Source organism: Gobio gobio, assembly GCF_949357685.1.
Source record: "Gobio gobio genome assembly, chromosome: 25".
NCBI lineage: Eukaryota > Metazoa > Chordata > Actinopteri > Cypriniformes > Gobionidae > Gobio > Gobio gobio.
The window spans coordinates 31,356,552-31,374,085 of NC_137121.1; the positions used below are offsets into that span (position 1 = coordinate 31,356,552).

The 17,534-nt window shown below is 38.9% G+C and overlaps 1 protein-coding gene across 1 annotated transcript; it reads right to left on the bottom strand.

Annotated features, from left to right (window-relative positions):
- Positions 1-2,184: 2,184 nt before the first annotated feature.
- Positions 2,185-17,533, bottom strand: gabarapl2 (GABA(A) receptor-associated protein like 2). Its single transcript, XM_079809689.1, has 4 exons — positions 17,351-17,533; positions 16,511-16,566; positions 14,848-15,020; positions 2,185-2,644 (listed from the first exon to the last, which is right to left on the bottom strand). Exons 1-4 carry the CDS (start codon positions 17,382-17,384, stop codon positions 2,554-2,556), a joined length of 354 nt encoding a protein of 117 aa, XP_079665815.1. The 5' UTR covers positions 17,385-17,533; the 3' UTR covers positions 2,185-2,553.
- Between the last annotated feature and the right edge of the window lies 1 nt (position 17,534).

Below are 17,534 nucleotides of genomic sequence, written 5' to 3' on the forward strand. Positions count from 1 at the left end.
TATCATTCCAAACCTGTGTGACTTTGTCCCCCGGTTTCACATACAAAGCTCAAGCCAAGTCCTAAACTACAATGCATGTTTTAACTGCCGTAGTTTTGTCTCAAGATGCACACCAGTAATGTTTTTTTTTCTAAGGCACATTTCTAAAAGCTATTTAAATGTCCTGATTAAACTAAGGCCTTAACTATCAACCCTAGGGTGACCATATTTTGATTTCCGAAAACCAGGACACTCGGCCCGGCAATGAGATACTCAAATGATACTCGAAGTTTACTCAAAGATTCCTTATTCATTTCAATACATTTAAAGTATGCCCCCACTGTATGGATAGAAAATTGTTATATTAAGGACAGGACTTGAAAACAGGACATGCCCTGGAAAAACAGGACGTTTGGTCACCCTAATCAACCCCTTCTCCGCCCTTTCTATCAACATTTCTATCGAAAAATATGTTTAGCAGGCTCACACTGTTTAAAGCATGCAGTGACCAGGGGCAATAAACCTAAAATGGCCATATGACTGTAGTGCTGCATGCCACGTCATACACTAGCTTTGTGTGAGGAACATTTGAGCTGAAATTTAAGATATTATTCCCTGAAGATTTTCCACTGGCAAAGCTCTCAAATCTCAGTGATACATCATTGATACCAAACAACATCGGCTTTCACATGTGACAACCAAGTTTGAATGAGCTGCGGCAGAGGGGAACATTTTCAGTGAAAAACGTTTCAAATCGTAATACTCTTTCATATTACATGTTTGTAGATTGAAAGCCCCTGGTCATGAAGATATGCAAATATGGGTTTAGAACAACGTCAGGTGAGTTTTCATTATTGGGTGAACTTTGCTTAAGTGTATACACTGATCAGGCATAACATTATGACTACCTTCCTAATATTGTGTTGGTCCCCCTTTTGCTGCCAAAACAGCCCTGACCCGTCGAGCCATGGACTCCACTAGACCCCTGAAGGTGTGCTGTGGTATCTGGCACCAAGATGTTAGCAGCACACCCTTTAAGTCCTGTTAGTTGCGAGGTGGGGCCTCCATGGATCGGACTTTTTTGTTCAGCACATCCCACAGATGCTGGATTGGATTGAGATCTGGGGAATTTGGAGGCCAAGTCAACACCTCAAACTCGTTGTGCTCCTCGAACCCTTCCTGAACCATTTTTGCTTTGTGGCAGGGCGAATTATCCTGCTGAAAGAGCCACAGCCACCAGGAAATACGGTTTCCGTGAAAGGGTGTAGGCCTACATCGTCTCAACAATGCTTAGGTAGGTGGTACGTGTAAAAGTAACATCCACATGGATGGCAGAACCCAAGGCTTCCCAGCAGAACATTGCCCAAAGCATCACTGCCTCCACCGGCTTGCCTTCTTCCCATAGTGCACCTGGTGCCATGTTTTCCCCAGGTAAGGAGGACGCACCCGGCCATCGACGTGATGTAAAAGAAAACGTGATTCATCGGACCAGGCCACCTTCTTCTATTGCTCCATGGTCCACATGTGCCCACTATTGGTGCTTTCTGTGGTGGACAGGGGTCAGCATGGGCACCCTGACTGGTCTGCGGCTATGACACAACAAACTGCGATGCACTGTGTATTCTGACACCTTTCTATCAGAACCAGCATTAACTTCTTGAGGAATTTGAGCTACAGTAGCTCGTCTGTTTGATCGGATCACATGGTCCAGCCTTCGCTCCCCACGTGCATTAATGAGCCTTGGCCGCCCATGAGCCTGTCGCCGGTTCACCACTGTTCCTTCCTTGGAGCACTTTTGAGAGATACTGACCACTGCAGTTTTGGAGATGCTCTGACCCAGTCGCCTAACCATCAGGACAAAATGAGGAAAAATGTTCACTTGCTGCCTAATATATCCCACCCACAACATCTAACAGGTGCCGTGACGAAGAGATAATCAGTGTTATTCACTTCACCGGTCATAATGTTATGCCTGATCAGTGTGCGTTTTGTCTATGTTTGATGTTTGTATTTTTACTACTTTGATTTTTTTACCTTGACTTTAACCAAAAAGAAGATATTTTCTACATTTTGTCTATACTATAGAGAAGGTCCAATGTCGCCTTCCAAAATATATTCCACAGAAGTCATACAAGTTTGAATGACATGATTTTTTGAAAATGACCTCTTCAAGAGTGGTGGGTGTGTCTCAATAAAGCATCGTGACGATTTTCGGTTTTGGTTTTTATTGGTTAGGTCATCCAGCTACCTTACCTTTCAATTATCTTAAATATATAATTTACAGGGGAGAAATACAGATAAATTAAAACATTAAAAGTTGCTATATATTGTCAGTGTCAAGATTAAGCGTCTGTAATAATACTGCAACACCATTCACCAAAAGAAGAAAAATCACTAATGGAGTCGATCTCTTTCAGAGCACAATATGACAGGTGACAATAGAGGTACAAACACATCTGCTATGTGATTATTTCACAGATGAGTCTATCCTGTTTCCAACCACAGAACAATTGAGCTAGTCCAAAAGAAACGGGAGTGATGTGTTGCACAGCCAGGGGTGATGCGGGCGGGATCTTAATATCCAAACGTGTTCTCGCCACTGTAGGCCACATACAAAAAGCCGTCCTCATCTTTTTCTTTTTCGTAGAGCTGCCCCATAGTCAGACTGAAAGAAGAACGTAGATTGTGTTTTTACACACACAGAAATATATGCAGAAACAATTTATCCAAACAGATGAATGTATTCAATTGAAGAAAACATCACTCTGAATATGAAAATCTGTAAACTTTCATCTTGCCATATTTTATGAGTTGAACATTACACCGTTGGGTTGGCTTCCAATGTTCAGTTTGGTTAAGTATGTTTATATCTTCAGTTGCATGGCATGTGCTGTTAATGAGTGATGTGTGCTCGGCTATTTCGTGACAATATATTTAACAATGAGTGATAGACAAGGAAAGTTACAAAAGGAGGAGGCCCCAATGTCAATGAATACCTCTGAACAGATGAATCCAAAGTAATCCCTTGCTAAATAAACTCTCATTTTCCCCTTCTGAGCCTGTTTGGTCAGTTCTCAACACTCCTCCAAGCTAAGGAATATCAGGTGAGTCTATTTGAGATGGCAGGCGGGGGAGGTAAATAGAGATTATTTAGGATTTAAATGGAGGATGTTGGTTGTGACCTGAGGCGTCACTGGAAGATATTTTCACTCGGCCTACTTCCCTTTCAGACGAAACCTGATGCCATATCTTTATCTACAGGACACAATCACAGCCCTATACGGTTTCATCAGCTTGAATGGTGTGTGTTCAAGATACAAATCCTGTAAATCTACATTGTGTATAAGAAAACAATAAATTCCTGCGGTTGTTTCAGTAAACTGCATTCCTACAAGAGTAATTGCCTGGCAGGAGAGTCATTGTCCTCTTTATTTCCTGGAATGTTTGCCATGAGATGTGTGGGTGGAAGGAAAGCTAGTGCATGAAAAGTTTTCACCCCCTTAAAGATAAACTACAGGGGCCGTATTCACAAAATATCTTGAAGCTAAAAGAAGCTCCTTACTTGCCGATTTAGGAGAAACTCTTAAAAATAATGGGCATGTCAGTCCTAATTTTAGGACTCACAAAACATTTTAGTGCTAAAACTAGCTCCTAAATCAGTGAAGCGTTAGGGGTAGTCAAGAGGACTCCTAAGTCACTAAGACCAAATCACAAACAATCCTGGGCCCGTATTCATAAAGATTCTAAGAGTCCTCTCAGAAAACTCCTAATTTAGCTTAAAAACTTTTACGTAGGAGTCTTAGCTTAAGAGCTATTCGGGACCGATCTGAGAGCAACTCTGAGCAAGGAAAATACAAAAACTTTTATCTTAGTGAAGAGGCGGGGCTGACCCCATTGCTACGTATGACACAGTCTTTTGAAGACTGTGATTGGTTGGTTGTCAAAAAAGGGGAAAAAAGGAGCGCGTTTAAGTATAGGGTCTATTCTAAGCCTTCACTTTGAAATTACAAGCGCAAATTGTCCTATTTTACTGTTCTCTCTCACACACACATAGGGATGAAACGATTACCGGTTTCACGATAAACCACGATGAAATTTAGTGACGGTTAGTAATATCGTATAAAATTTTATTATCATTAAAACCGCGAGTGATTATCACGGTTGTGAAAACTCGCGGTAAATCTTGTCCAGTCAGCGTCAGTCTGGCGCACCGCTGTTTTCTGAATGAGGAGAAATGGCAGAAAGCAGTGACAGCACTCGGGGGATTGTTCTGCCTTCTAAAAGGACCAAATCTGAGGTGTGGTCATATTTTGGCTTTTACAAAAGTCTTGAGGGAAACTTAATCTAAGATGGTCACCCTGTCTGCAGAACATGCCAGAAGAAAGTCGCTGTAATAGGGAAAACACTTCAAAACTACGAACGCAAGGCAAGTGGACTTTGACCTCAATACCAAACCTACGTCTGGGAAATAATAACGTGAAGCGAACGAACAAATTCAGACAAGACTAGGGTGACATTTAAGGGATAATAATCAGGGTTTGACATTAACAACCGCCATTTGCGAGTGTAACGTTATTTCGGCTGCACACTAGCCACTCTGCTGTTGAACTTATAATAGTCTTCTCAAAAGCCATCTGTTATAATCGCGTTGCGCATTATAAGCACTTACACGTGCTTCTATTGAGTTTATGAATGCAATATCTCATAATCAGAGGCGTTCAGATTAGCGGAGTTTTGTTCAGAGCGCGCGCCGCTCACTCGCTGAAATCTGCACTCAGATCAGAGATAAACGTGTGCTGTATGCAGGAGATTCATTCATCATACAGTGGATGACTGTTTTTGTTCTATTTCAGCAGCGAAAATGGTTTAAAAAAAACACAGCAGAACCACAGCGCATCCATGAGCGCATCTGATATGACAGGCATAACGCTGGCGAATTTAGGGACCGTCTCTAAAGTTACACACAATTGGTAACGTTATACACGTTTCAAACTTCAATAGCATTTGAAGAGAATGACAGTCATAAAAAGACTGTAAAGTGTTCATCTAGGTGTCAGGTATGATGCACACATTTTGATATTTAATAAAATAAACTGTCAAATCATATGGAAATATGGATATGCATTATTTCACTAGGATACTGTTTGGGCTCTAACACAAAATATGCTAGATTTAAATGTGTCTGATAGAACACTGATGAGAATATTGCTTGGGAATATATTTACAGTGATAATATTAGAGATTATATTTACGACAAATTATTATTATTTATGTGTTATGCGTTGCTATTGATGACGGCCATTAAGGAAGGAAATCCCACAGAATCTAGCTTAAAAAAGTGCTTAGAGCTGCTTTAGTTATTTGTTGAATTTCAAATATAAAACTTGTTGAAATGTTTTAAGTGTGTGCATCTGTTCTTTTTGAACACTTTCATTTCGTTTGAACAAAACCGTGATAATATTGATAACCGTGATAATTTGGGTCACTATAATCGTGATGTTAAATTTCCATACCGTTTCATCCCTACACACACACATTATGTATATAAATCCTTTTATTATTTACCATGCTGTTAATTTCCTATAAGGTATTTGATTGGCTTAGAATTATAAACATTGTTCCACTCATTCCAGTTGCTGGCATTTAATTGGTGGTTTGAATTAAACCATTAAAGTTGGATTTAATGCAACAAACATGATCCCTGCACGATCTAATCTATAGCGTCTTATTAAGTCACTGTCATCCATCGTCTGCAACACATTTCTTCTCCCTCTTCGTCTTTCTGCCATTTTCTCCGCTGCTAAAGAAACTCTTAAAGCTACTCTGTGTAACTTTTTTAGTCTATTCTTAGCTAAAAACACTGAGTTCTTTCAAAAATATATGTGCTCATTAATGTATATTTACTTCTTTCAAGTAATAAAGTATTCTCGTAAGTGTATAATATGCCATTGAAAATACATAAGGTAATGGGATCTAACGGTGGTCGCCATGTTGCCCCTCCATCTTGAAAGTACATTAGCCAAAGAGGGACATACCCGTAAATTCAAGCTTCGCCTTTCGCGTTTTAACCGGTTTTAATACTCGATGGCACTGTACAAAATTCTCTGCCTCGCGCATGTGCGCGTCAACTTGTTCAGACTTGTCTGGTGCATGTGCAGAGAGTTTTCATCTCAGCAGCGTCCAGTAACAGAGTTATACAGTTTTCCTGGCTTGTTTATTCCTCAAAAGTCTGTTTTTCCTTGTGTGGTATTTCTGTGCGTTAATAACTCCGTAAGTAATAATAGTTATTGTCATTGTAGATGTGTTTCAGAGTGTGTCATCGCGTAATTCAGTTGATGTCACCTCAGAAGTATTTTTGTGTCAACATACAATAGTGTAATGCTCACATATTTGAATAATCATTCAGTTATTTTGTTATCAACAATGTTTATTCGTTTTTAGAAAATATTTGCTTGTAATGTATGTTGATGGAAATATGTATCAGGTCTGATCGGCATATTAACAATTGTTATACAGAGCGCACTGCAGTGCTAACGTTAAAGCGGCGCACACACTTTTGTAACAGGACACCGCTTGCTAGCAGCGGCAGCTCCGCTCCTTTTAATGCAGCTGCATTTAGCGCCTATATATGGTACAATAAGCTCTGGTTTACGGTTACATTATACAAATGTTACTTATAAGTATAGTTATACAGTTCTTAACTGTGTATGTATATTTACCATCCTTATTTGTTCTCTCACTGAAACCACATTTATGTACATATCAGTGATGCGCGGGTCAATGTATAAACAACCCGCACCCGACCGACGTTTTCAACTAACCCGCCCGCAACTCGGACCGCAAAAAAAAGAAGAAAATATTGTACCCGACCCGCTTCCTGACCCGCATTTTTTAAAAGTAGTAAATGCTCATCGTAGCTCATTGGGCCATTGAGAAAATGTTTCAGGCCCTGGCGTGGTGCGCTCAGAGGTGCAGCAGCGAGAGCAGGCAGTTCTTGAGGCGGCCCATCATTTTCCATTTCAGCTCCAGATGCATATTATTGATGAACGCGATGTTTATGTTTCGACCCGGCTTGAAGAATTCATCAGCCCACATTTGGAAAACATTTGGAAAAGTGTGAAAGCCCTTAGGAGCGCAAACTGTTATTTTTCTGAATGCTGTATGATATAGCCTAGTGTTATGTAATACAGGCTTGATTTATTCATTTATTTCGTTTAATTTTCTTAACAATTAAGATGCTGCATGTGTTTATCCAGTCTAATCGAAGTGTGCGTCTCTCCCCCGACTTTCCCAACAAAAATCCCGCCCCCTCTCAGAAAATACATAAAACTGACTTTAAATGCGTTTAAAAGTAGCCTATTAAAATGGTACAATGGCATTGCTCAGTTCAACGTTTTGGGAAATCGGGCATTTTGTCCCGCGTCAGCATTTATTCAAAAGTTAATAACGCTCAACATTCAAAAGGTAAATAAGGATTTATTGACGATCCGACCGACCGTGACCCGAATATCATTAAAAATATTTTTGGATGACTCGTAACCGCGGGTAACCGCGGGTGGCCGCGGGCACCCGCTCATTTTGGATCAACCCGCGCATCATTGGTACATATCCACGCAAACCTGTTTATGCCTTGCAATTGGATGACTGAATAAACATTACTATCATCTAAGTTCACTCTGGATTAGCTGCAGTTCTTTCTAGCCGAATAATTAGGCCAGTTGAGTTCCAACCATCCCACTGCACACAGAATATCCCACAGGCACCGTGTCGAACGTGGACGAGGTCGAACTGGAAGCCATGTTAATCTTGGACTAAATCGGCCACCGTAGGAGTTAAAACGAAATCGGAATTGAGAGGAACAGAAACTAAAATTCACTGGATGGTCATATACCTTTTCACCACTAGATGGGGGAAAATATCACACAGTGTAGCTTTAAGCCTCTTAAAAGTCCTCGACAGTGCTCCTAACAAATTTGACCTTAAGACCTCGTTTAAGGGTTAAGATGCTTTCTGAATTACTTTTTTCTTTACTAGGATTTTTTAAGTTCATTTTAAGAGTAAACGCCCACATTTCAAAGAATTTTCTTAGAATTTTGTCACTAGGAGCTACTCTTTGCATTAAAGGAACTGTATGTAAGAAATGTATTTCAATTAATCATAAAATGGCCCTGATATGTCACTAGACATTAAGAAATCATGTTAATTTCAAATATTTATATCACTGACAACGGTTGTCCGGCCAAGATATTGTCATTTTAAAAGTGAAGTTGCAGCCCTCAACTGATGTTGATGTTGACATGTTGTGTTGTGCCTGAAGCGCCACCCTCCACCTGTCTACCAATCACGAAGTCAGTAGTGTTTCTGTATTCGGGTTGCCAGCTCTGCTCTAGTTACCACAGCTGCAGCTACAAACTTTTTGGATAAACAATGTCTAACTTTACGAAACCTAAACGACCTCGTTATGAATCAGAAAAACGTTGTGACAGTGTCCGAAATAAAACAAGGATTTATGATGCCTTTGAAAGATGGAGACGGCTGAAAACGGAGAATAATTTGAAGACTGATGCCAACGTTGCTAATTTTCTCCTGGACAGGTAAGGTTCATCTATGTTTGGCTAACTTGTACTTAATGTAAATGGACATTTCAAATATTCATGACAGTCGAACAAAGATATGCATGTTCGTGCAAAGTAACGTTAGGTTAGCGCAGATGGAGGAGGTGGGTCATTGAATTGAAAAGGTAACGTTAAGGAATTTTTTGGTAAATAAAAACGGCGAGTCGTCATTGCTAACCTTTTTTACAGTCTATGTTGCTAACATTAGTAATGCATTATCAGAGCCCGTTTCTCTGTCATTATGCTGGGACGCTGAGGAAAACAACATTAGCACGCCTATTAGCACTGTGTAAACGTATTTGAGACAGTAGCCTAACGTTACCTCAGTAAAAATGATTCCTCATTCGTTCTTCGCATATATAGTGGACAAAACATGCTGCAAGTTGACCTGTATGACCATTGCTAATGTTATTTAGCTTTGCTGTAATTTTACTATAGTATTTTTTCATGTGGGAATGTACTGTCACATACGAGCGTTCATATTTACGATTATATTTGGCTAATCGCCATTAGTATATTTTTGCGATTCATAATTACTTCACAAAACATTGCTCTTGAAGCATAAACATAATTAACAGAAAGAAAAAAAAACGTACTGTGTACGACTCGTCACTTGCCATTGAAAGCTCCGTGTAGCAGCCTACGTTCCTGCTGGATCCTGCAGCCTATCTGGCAACCTCGAGTCAGGGGGAGGGGATACACCGCTCTACAGTAATTTGAAAGTGATTGCAGAACCAGTTTTGGCCACAGTCCTACATACAGCTCCTTTAAGATTATTTATGAATACAGGCCCAGATGACTGTAACTTCCATTTTGCTTCCTGTCTACTCACTATCCTATCATAATAAAAATGCCAAACATATTTATTTATTAAATAAGTAAATTAATTAATAAAAAAAGAAATAATGTCTGATTACCCGTGGCAGTTGTTTCACGAGTTCACACTCGGATAGAGTAAAAGAGTAAAATAAGCCTATTTGGGGTGTTGTCCGACGGTTCGAGGGCTCCAAGCTCAGAATTTAGCCCAAACCCAGAGTCTCCCCCGAATCTCCGGCTGGGCCGAGAGTGAGGAGTCGGGGTGGCGGAGGGATGCAGAAAGCTGTCGAGGTAGGTGAGCCGGCTGTGTATACTGTATATACTCGAGCTGATTGGATAGTGCTCTACCCGAACTTTATTTATAAAAGATAATTTGTCCCTTGAATTCTGCAATCTCTCAAAATGCAGACATGAAAGAGGCTGACAATTAGCTGAACATATACTTGTTTAATTAGTGACACTTAGCCTACTTTTTAAAATCTTTATTTGACTATGGCAAAATTCTTATTTTAAAACCTTTCTTTGAATATGGTAAAATTATACATCATTCTACAATATTTGCATAATTAAATCACTGACAGAGACTCCTCCACTATCAGCCAATCACTATGGCCATAGCTAGTAGGCATGATGACATCATCCATAGCAACGAGGTCAACCCCGCCCTTAAAGAAATTTGTTTGTTTACTCGAGGTGACAAGAAAAAGAACAAAGTTCGTTCTGGCCAGGACATTCCATTCTTCACGAGAGAAGCAGGTGCCGCACATTTACGTTTCTCCGCATTAACCCCGCCCACTTTAAATCACACAATAGTTCTCGGACAACCACAAGAAAAAGGTTCAGCTCAGATGATGTGTCAAAAACAAGCTGCAAGAACTCCCAAACTGGGAGTATGTAATGGCCTTTCCTCTTAGCTTAAGACTTCTCTCTATTCCTTAGTAAAAGTTGCTCTCTGCAGCTTTGTGAAGAGGATTTAAGAGAAAACTTTTAGCTAAGAACTTTTACTGCTATTTAGGAGAACTCTTAGTGCTAAGATAAAATGTTTCGTGAATACGGCCCCAGGGCCCGTATTCATAAAGATTCTAAGAGTCCTCTCAGAAAACTCCTAATTTAGCTTAAAAACGTTTACGTAGGAGTCTTAGTTTAAGAGCTATTCGGGACCGATCTGAGAGCAACTCTGAGCAAGGAAAATGCAAAAACTTTTATCTTAGTGAAGAGGCGGGGCTGACCCCGTTGCTACGTATGACACAGTCTTTTGAAGACTGTGATTGGTTGGTTGTCCAAAAAGGGGGAAAAAGGAGCGCTTTTAAGTATAGGGTCTATTCTAAGCCTTCACTTTGAAATTGCAAGCGCAAATTGTCCTATTTTACCGTTCTCTCTCACTCACACACACACAATATATATATGTACACTGAAAAAAATTATTATGGCCCGATTAAATTAAGCATAATTAATTTGTGCTCGTTTAAATAATTTAAATTTAGTTTTTTTAATGTTAATTTTAAAAAATGAATTGGTTTTATGGGAATTGCATGTGTTTTTGTTTAAATTGAGATCAAATAATTTGATTGCGACCACTTAAAAAAATGTAGTAAATTAAAAAAAAAAAAAAATTCACTGTATATAAATCCTTTTATTATTTACCATGCTGTTAATTTCCTATAAGGTATTTGATTGGCTTAGAATTATAAACATTGTTCCACTCTTTCCAATTACACTGATTGCTGGTATGTCTATTTAAATGTTTGTTTGAAAGTTGGGTTTAATGCAACAAACATGATCCCTGCACGATCTAATCTATAGTGTCTTATTAAGTCACTGTCATCCATCGTCTGAAACACATTTCTTCTCCCTCTTCGTCTTTCTGCCATTTTCTCCACTGCTAAAGAAACTCTTAAGCCTCTTAAAAGTCCTCGTCCGTGCTCCTAACAAATTTGATCTTAAGACCTCTTTTAAGGGTTAAGATGCTTTCTGAATTACTTTTTTCTTTACTAGGATTTTTTTGTTAATTTTAAGAGTAAACGCCCACATTTCTAAGAATTTTCTTAGAATTTTGTCACTAGGAGCTACTCTTTGCATTAAGATTCTTTATGAATACGGGCCCAGATGTTTAACTGGTTTTATGTGGTAATGATAATGACATTTCCATATAACTTTATATAGACAAAGTCAGTAAGCAATTCTATCACACTGGTCTCATTTCAGTCATATTTTTGAAACAGGGCTTTCAAGTTGTTCACCTGGCCCAGTGTGCCTCCACAGAAGTTTATTACTATCAAATTGAAATTATTTTCGGTGGAAATAGATATGCCCAAACGCTGTTAATCACTTCACAGGTTTTCTCTGTATTTCACACTCAAGCCTTGAAGGGCCTGTCGCAGTGAGACATCACAACAACATAATGTTGCCATGGTGTGTTTCTGCCAGACACGGCATTTAGCCTGATTGCTAAAAGGTGTGATTTTGGTCTTGTCATATCATAGAACCTTCTAGTTGGCTTCAGGCTTTGCCCACATATAAACTATAACTGAGATGTCATATGATTTTTGCCAAGCTCTGACTTGTTAAGTATCAGGCGTATTACAAAAAGATCCTTATCTACGATAACTTATCTGTTCGGTAAACATGGCATGGACCTCATTTGGGAGGAAAGCTATTACAGAATGACATTTCTTAAGTGCATAATCTTATCTTAACTAGGGATAGGAAAAAAGGTATTATAGAAGCATCCTAACTCAACAAAAATTCCTAAAAACCACACTGGTGTCCTAACTTCAAAATGATTTGAAAGCCAACTGTAAAAATCACATAATAGCCATCTGAGAATGGCGTCACATTTTTTAAAGGGGTCATGAACTGAGAAATACAATTTTCCTTGAGCTTTTGACATATGAGAGGTCACCATACTATAAGAATATCCTGTAAGTTTCAGAACTGAAAACTTCCTTGTTAGTCCAATAAAAGCTTTTATTGACACCAGGCCCAGCAAACGACAGGTTTTTCAAAGTGGGGATCTATGACATCAAAGGGAGGCAAGCTAGGGATGGCGAAAACTAAACATTTTCTTGACCGACCACCGAGCCTCATTAGCCGGTTGAAACCGGTTAACCGATTAGTTTAAAATATGCTGCGCTATTTGAAATAACAGCCGCGAGGCGCGCCTGCAATTTCGCAACTCTGTCGCATCTCTCTGCCGCTCTGCCTCCCGCTCTCACACACATTGCCCCGCCTCCCTTCCACTCACGTCACTTTTTTAAAAACCCTACAGCGCGAAACATGAGTCCCGCAAACGCGGCGCCGAGGAGCTTGTTTGTAATCGGAGGACAAATGGCTCCTTGCTTCCGAAATGGTTTGGGTACAAGGTGATCGCGTTGAAAATAAAGGCATTTGTCTAGCGTTAGAAGCTCATTTGAAACATTACCGTGGCTCATTTAAGAAAATGACAGCTCCGAAGAGACGCCGCTTTAGTTTGAGGTAGTGCTAACAATAATAAAGAAAGATGATGATCAACACCTTTATGTGTTACCACTGAAATGTAGATGTAATATATTTCCAAATGTAAGCCCATCTTATGCGGAATGTTGTCTAATAAACTGCAACACGATAAAACCAATGGATAAAACAGGCACCTTCAGAATGCGTAAAAGACGCACCGGCCAAGGCAGGTCTAACTCACTGTGTGCCTTCTAATTAGGCACTGTATCACACAAGTTGCAACTTACATCTGTGTCGTTCTTTTTGGTGAAATGGTCCCACACACTACTTTTCTTTGCACGCTTCATACTGTCGTCTGCCCTGCTAACCTCGAGTGTTTTAGCCTGTTTACTTTTTGCAAACCTTGTGAGTGCGCAAACCCAAACGCTGTGACCTCGCGCCAAATGTTTTTATGGGTTTATTAAGTACAAACAGGCGAGTTATGAAAAATTGAGTGTGAGGGATTTGTTCACTTCACACAAAAAGATTTTGGAATGAGATGGCTAACTGTAGTAGCGTTTAGTCCTAATTAGCCTAATTTAGAGATCACTTTTTTTTTTTAACCGACAACCGACAACTTTGATCGGTTAATGTTGATACGGTCAACCATCGGTCAAACGGTCATCGGTTAACATCCCTAAGGCAAGCACCGCCTCCGCAGAAGAAGATTAACGCCTACTTCATCACTGCCTGTTTAGCCCCGCCCACCGATTCGTGCATGACATGAATAGAATAGGCAGCCTAAGTAACATAGGCCTAGTGTTAAACCAGATCGAGCTACAAAGCAATAAACATGCTGTTGAGGATTACAAAATAGTGTGCAGTGCCTGGGCTCGACAGTAATGCAACATGTAAGTAACTGTGTTCATTCTAATGCTGTGATGCTGACACAGAAGCTAGCCAATGGTGAGCGCTACAATGTTTACACTACATCAACAGCGTAAGAGACTGACATAGATGTGAAGAAATTGTTGAATAAAGTCATTATTTTTGTTTGTTTTTTGCACGAAAATAGTATTCTCATTGCTTCATAAAATTAAGGTTGAACCACTGGAGTCACATGGACAATTTTTACTGCCTTTCTGGACCTTGAAAGTGTACATTAAATATCTGTCTATGGAGGGGTAAAAGAGCGCTCGTATTTCGTCAAAAATATGTTCATTTGTGTTCTTAAAAAAAACGATGGTCTTACGGATTTGGAACGACATGAGGGTGAGGAATTAATAAAATAATTTTCATTTTGGGGTGAACTAACCCTTTAAGATTTGCTTCTGTAATACAAATATGTGAATAATCCCAAATTAACTAGTAACATCTTAACTTGAGACTCAAGACAGAAAGTTTCTGTAATACAGGGCAACAGTGCGCATATTCTCTCTCACATGAGCCACAGAAGCTTGTAACTCTCACAGATGTCTGTGGTCTCTTGCTGGCCTCCCTCAGGTTTCCTTCTTGAGTGGTCACTCAGTATTTGAGGAAAACCTGCTTTTTCATTTCTTAAGTATTGATATGACTTTATTTTAAAGGATATTCAATGGTTTGGAAATCTTGTGCCGTTGTTTTTTTCTTCTGTTCATGTAAGTTCTGCCATTATCAACCATATTTTTAACATTAGAGCGGGCGTGGCCATTTGTAACTTGAAAATGTGAGACTTCCTGTGTTATCCGCTTCCTACTCATGCAACCTTTAAAAGGAACGGCCTGCACCAGTGATGGTATATTAATGAAAACTTTTTAAAAACAACAGATTTTTGTACTTTATCTTCTCTAACAGAAGCCACGTCTGTTTTTACTTTCAGTCGTTTTCTGTTTATTGGTGGCTAAAAGCCCAAGAAAAAGTCCAGTTATTCAATGTTGGGGGAAAAAATTAAAAATTACACACCATGTGAATGTCCAGGGGGAGAAAACGTTTTATAGAGACTGTAATCAGTCGAATCATCGTAATAAATACAGCATGATTTTACCTGGACTGAGGGACAGTTTTGTCGACAAAAAGGAATATGGCTTTTTCAGAAGGCAGTTGGATCCGCTTTCTGATGATCCACATGAACTGAGCCACAGTAATGTCAGATGGGACCAGATACTTCCGCTTGTCAATGTCCACAATCTGTGAACCAGATACTTTCTCTACAATAACCTGATAAACACAAGAAAAGAGCAATTACAGCCAATTATGTTTTATACATGCAATTATAAAACCCTGAGGTTATGATGATGTGAAACTGTTTTACTGGTATGACTGCCACACACACACACATGTTGGGGTTTCATGTTTTATGGGGACTTTCCATAGGCGTAATGGTTTTTATACCGTACATACTGTATATTCTATCCCCCTACACTGCCCCTGCCCCTAAACCTACCCATCACAGGAGACATTCTGCATTTTTACATTTTCAAAAAACATCATTTAGTCTGATGTATAAGATGTTTTCCTCATGGGGACCAAAAAATGTCCCCACAAGGACGAGGATTTCGGATATTGCCATCTTTGTGGGGACATTTTAGTCCCCATAACGTAGGGATTACCAGTCACACACACACACACACACACACACACACACACACACACACACACACACACACACACACACACACACACACACACACACACACACACACACACACACACACACACACACAATCAACAACAAACAGTCATACCAAGAATGAAACGAAATATGAAAAGCAAATTCACTCCAGCGTGCAACCTACAACGCACTTTTCAGATGGTCTGTCAAGTTTAACACTAATTTTAGCAATAAATATACAAAGGAACACAAACAAGACATTTAACGAAGGTTATACTTATTTTAGTTTTTGTTTTGTTTTAGTATAATGGAATTTAATAAAAGACACTGCAAAACTGAATAAAACAGTCTTCATTCAAACACTGTTTTCCAAAACTGTTCTTTGGTCCATTTTGAGAAAATTCCATTCTTTGTGAGACAAGCACACGGTTGCAGAAATTCACCTTTGGCCATTATCATTCAAAATATATATACTTTACTACAAGCATCACTAAATAAATTGGTGGAAATACACTTTTACAATGGAACTGCATTAACTACAATGAAAAAATCCTGTTTATTGTAAAACAAATCTTTAAATTGTAAGAGATAGGCAAAAGACTACTAGCAGCAAATAAATGTGATGTCTTGTGCAAGAGAAAAAAGTGTGCATTTTTGCCCAACATTTTATGCAAATAACTCAATTAAAGGTTATGTCTGTAGTTCAAAGGCTCACAAACGGCAAAAACATTTATTTTGTTGGGGCTTGTGCTTAATATGTTTATTTTGGGCCACTTCCCATCCATCCATCTTCAATGCCATTTTAAGATCATTTGGTATTTAATGCTTGTTGTAAAAACAGCTTCAGTGCATTAGCACCATGAAATGCCCTGATATGTGTATCTTTCATTGCAGGTCAAAGAAGAAGAAAAAAAGATCAAAACCTTGTTTGCGCTCACAAACAACTGTTCACATTTGGTTTGGGAAAACTGTCGTTGTCTAGATCTGAAAGGATGCGCTGCTGCAAATCAGTGATAAGCATTTGCCACTATAACTTATCATTATAAATGATAAGATAAAGTATAAAAATGGTTGAACTTTTCAAATGTATACTCACAGGAACTCTGTCTGGGTACTTGTTGCGGATTTTGGCTGACTCCACACATCTGTGCTCTAAATGACAGACGCAAAAGAAGAGACATCGATCAGTCTACATGCAATGTTATACATTAGTGAGTGTTATAAACAGCACCTATTTGAATTTTGATTGGGCACCTCACTCATCTGCATTCTTTTTAATGACTATATGTGACCCTGGACCCCAAAACCAGTCCTAAGTCGCACAGGTATATGCCAATAATACATTTTATGGGTCAAAATTATCTATTTTTCTTTTATGCCAAAAATCATTAGGATATCAAGTAAAGATCATGTTCCATGAAGATATTTTGTAAATTTCCTACTGTAAATATATAATACATATACATATATATATATATATATATATATATATATATATATATATATATATATATATATATATATATATATATTACACACACACACACACAGTTTGACAATTACCAAAGCATTGACTGAGATAATCTCATCAAATAATACATCTGTATGTCATATATGGTTGATAAAAAGGTGACATGCTAAATGACAGAACACAATGAACTGTTATCAAATGCACTTTAAAAAAACAACACCAGACAGACGGTCAGACTACGGTGTAATCTCGGTTTGTTATCGGTATCAATTCGCTATGATGGGCAAACAACAGGCCTGACATAAGCAAATAAATAAAATAGGTCTTCTTAGATGCCAATTGGTGTTAAATTAGATCAAATTAGCAGGTTGACGTGATAAAAACATCGGTTTGACAAACAGATCAATAATTACACGTATCTGACAGGCCGTTGCTGATAATAACATGACATTTTCGATGAATTACCCAGAGAATGGTCCTCTTTAAACATCCATTTCATTTTTGCAGAGGTATTGCTCGAAGAGCGACCTGTTAGTGGAAATATCTGATGATTTAAAGTCAATTAAACGTTAAAACTAAAAACGTCAACAATGTAACAGCAGCAGACATTCGTCTTCAGACGAGGCGTAATGACGTCACCGCGAGAGCG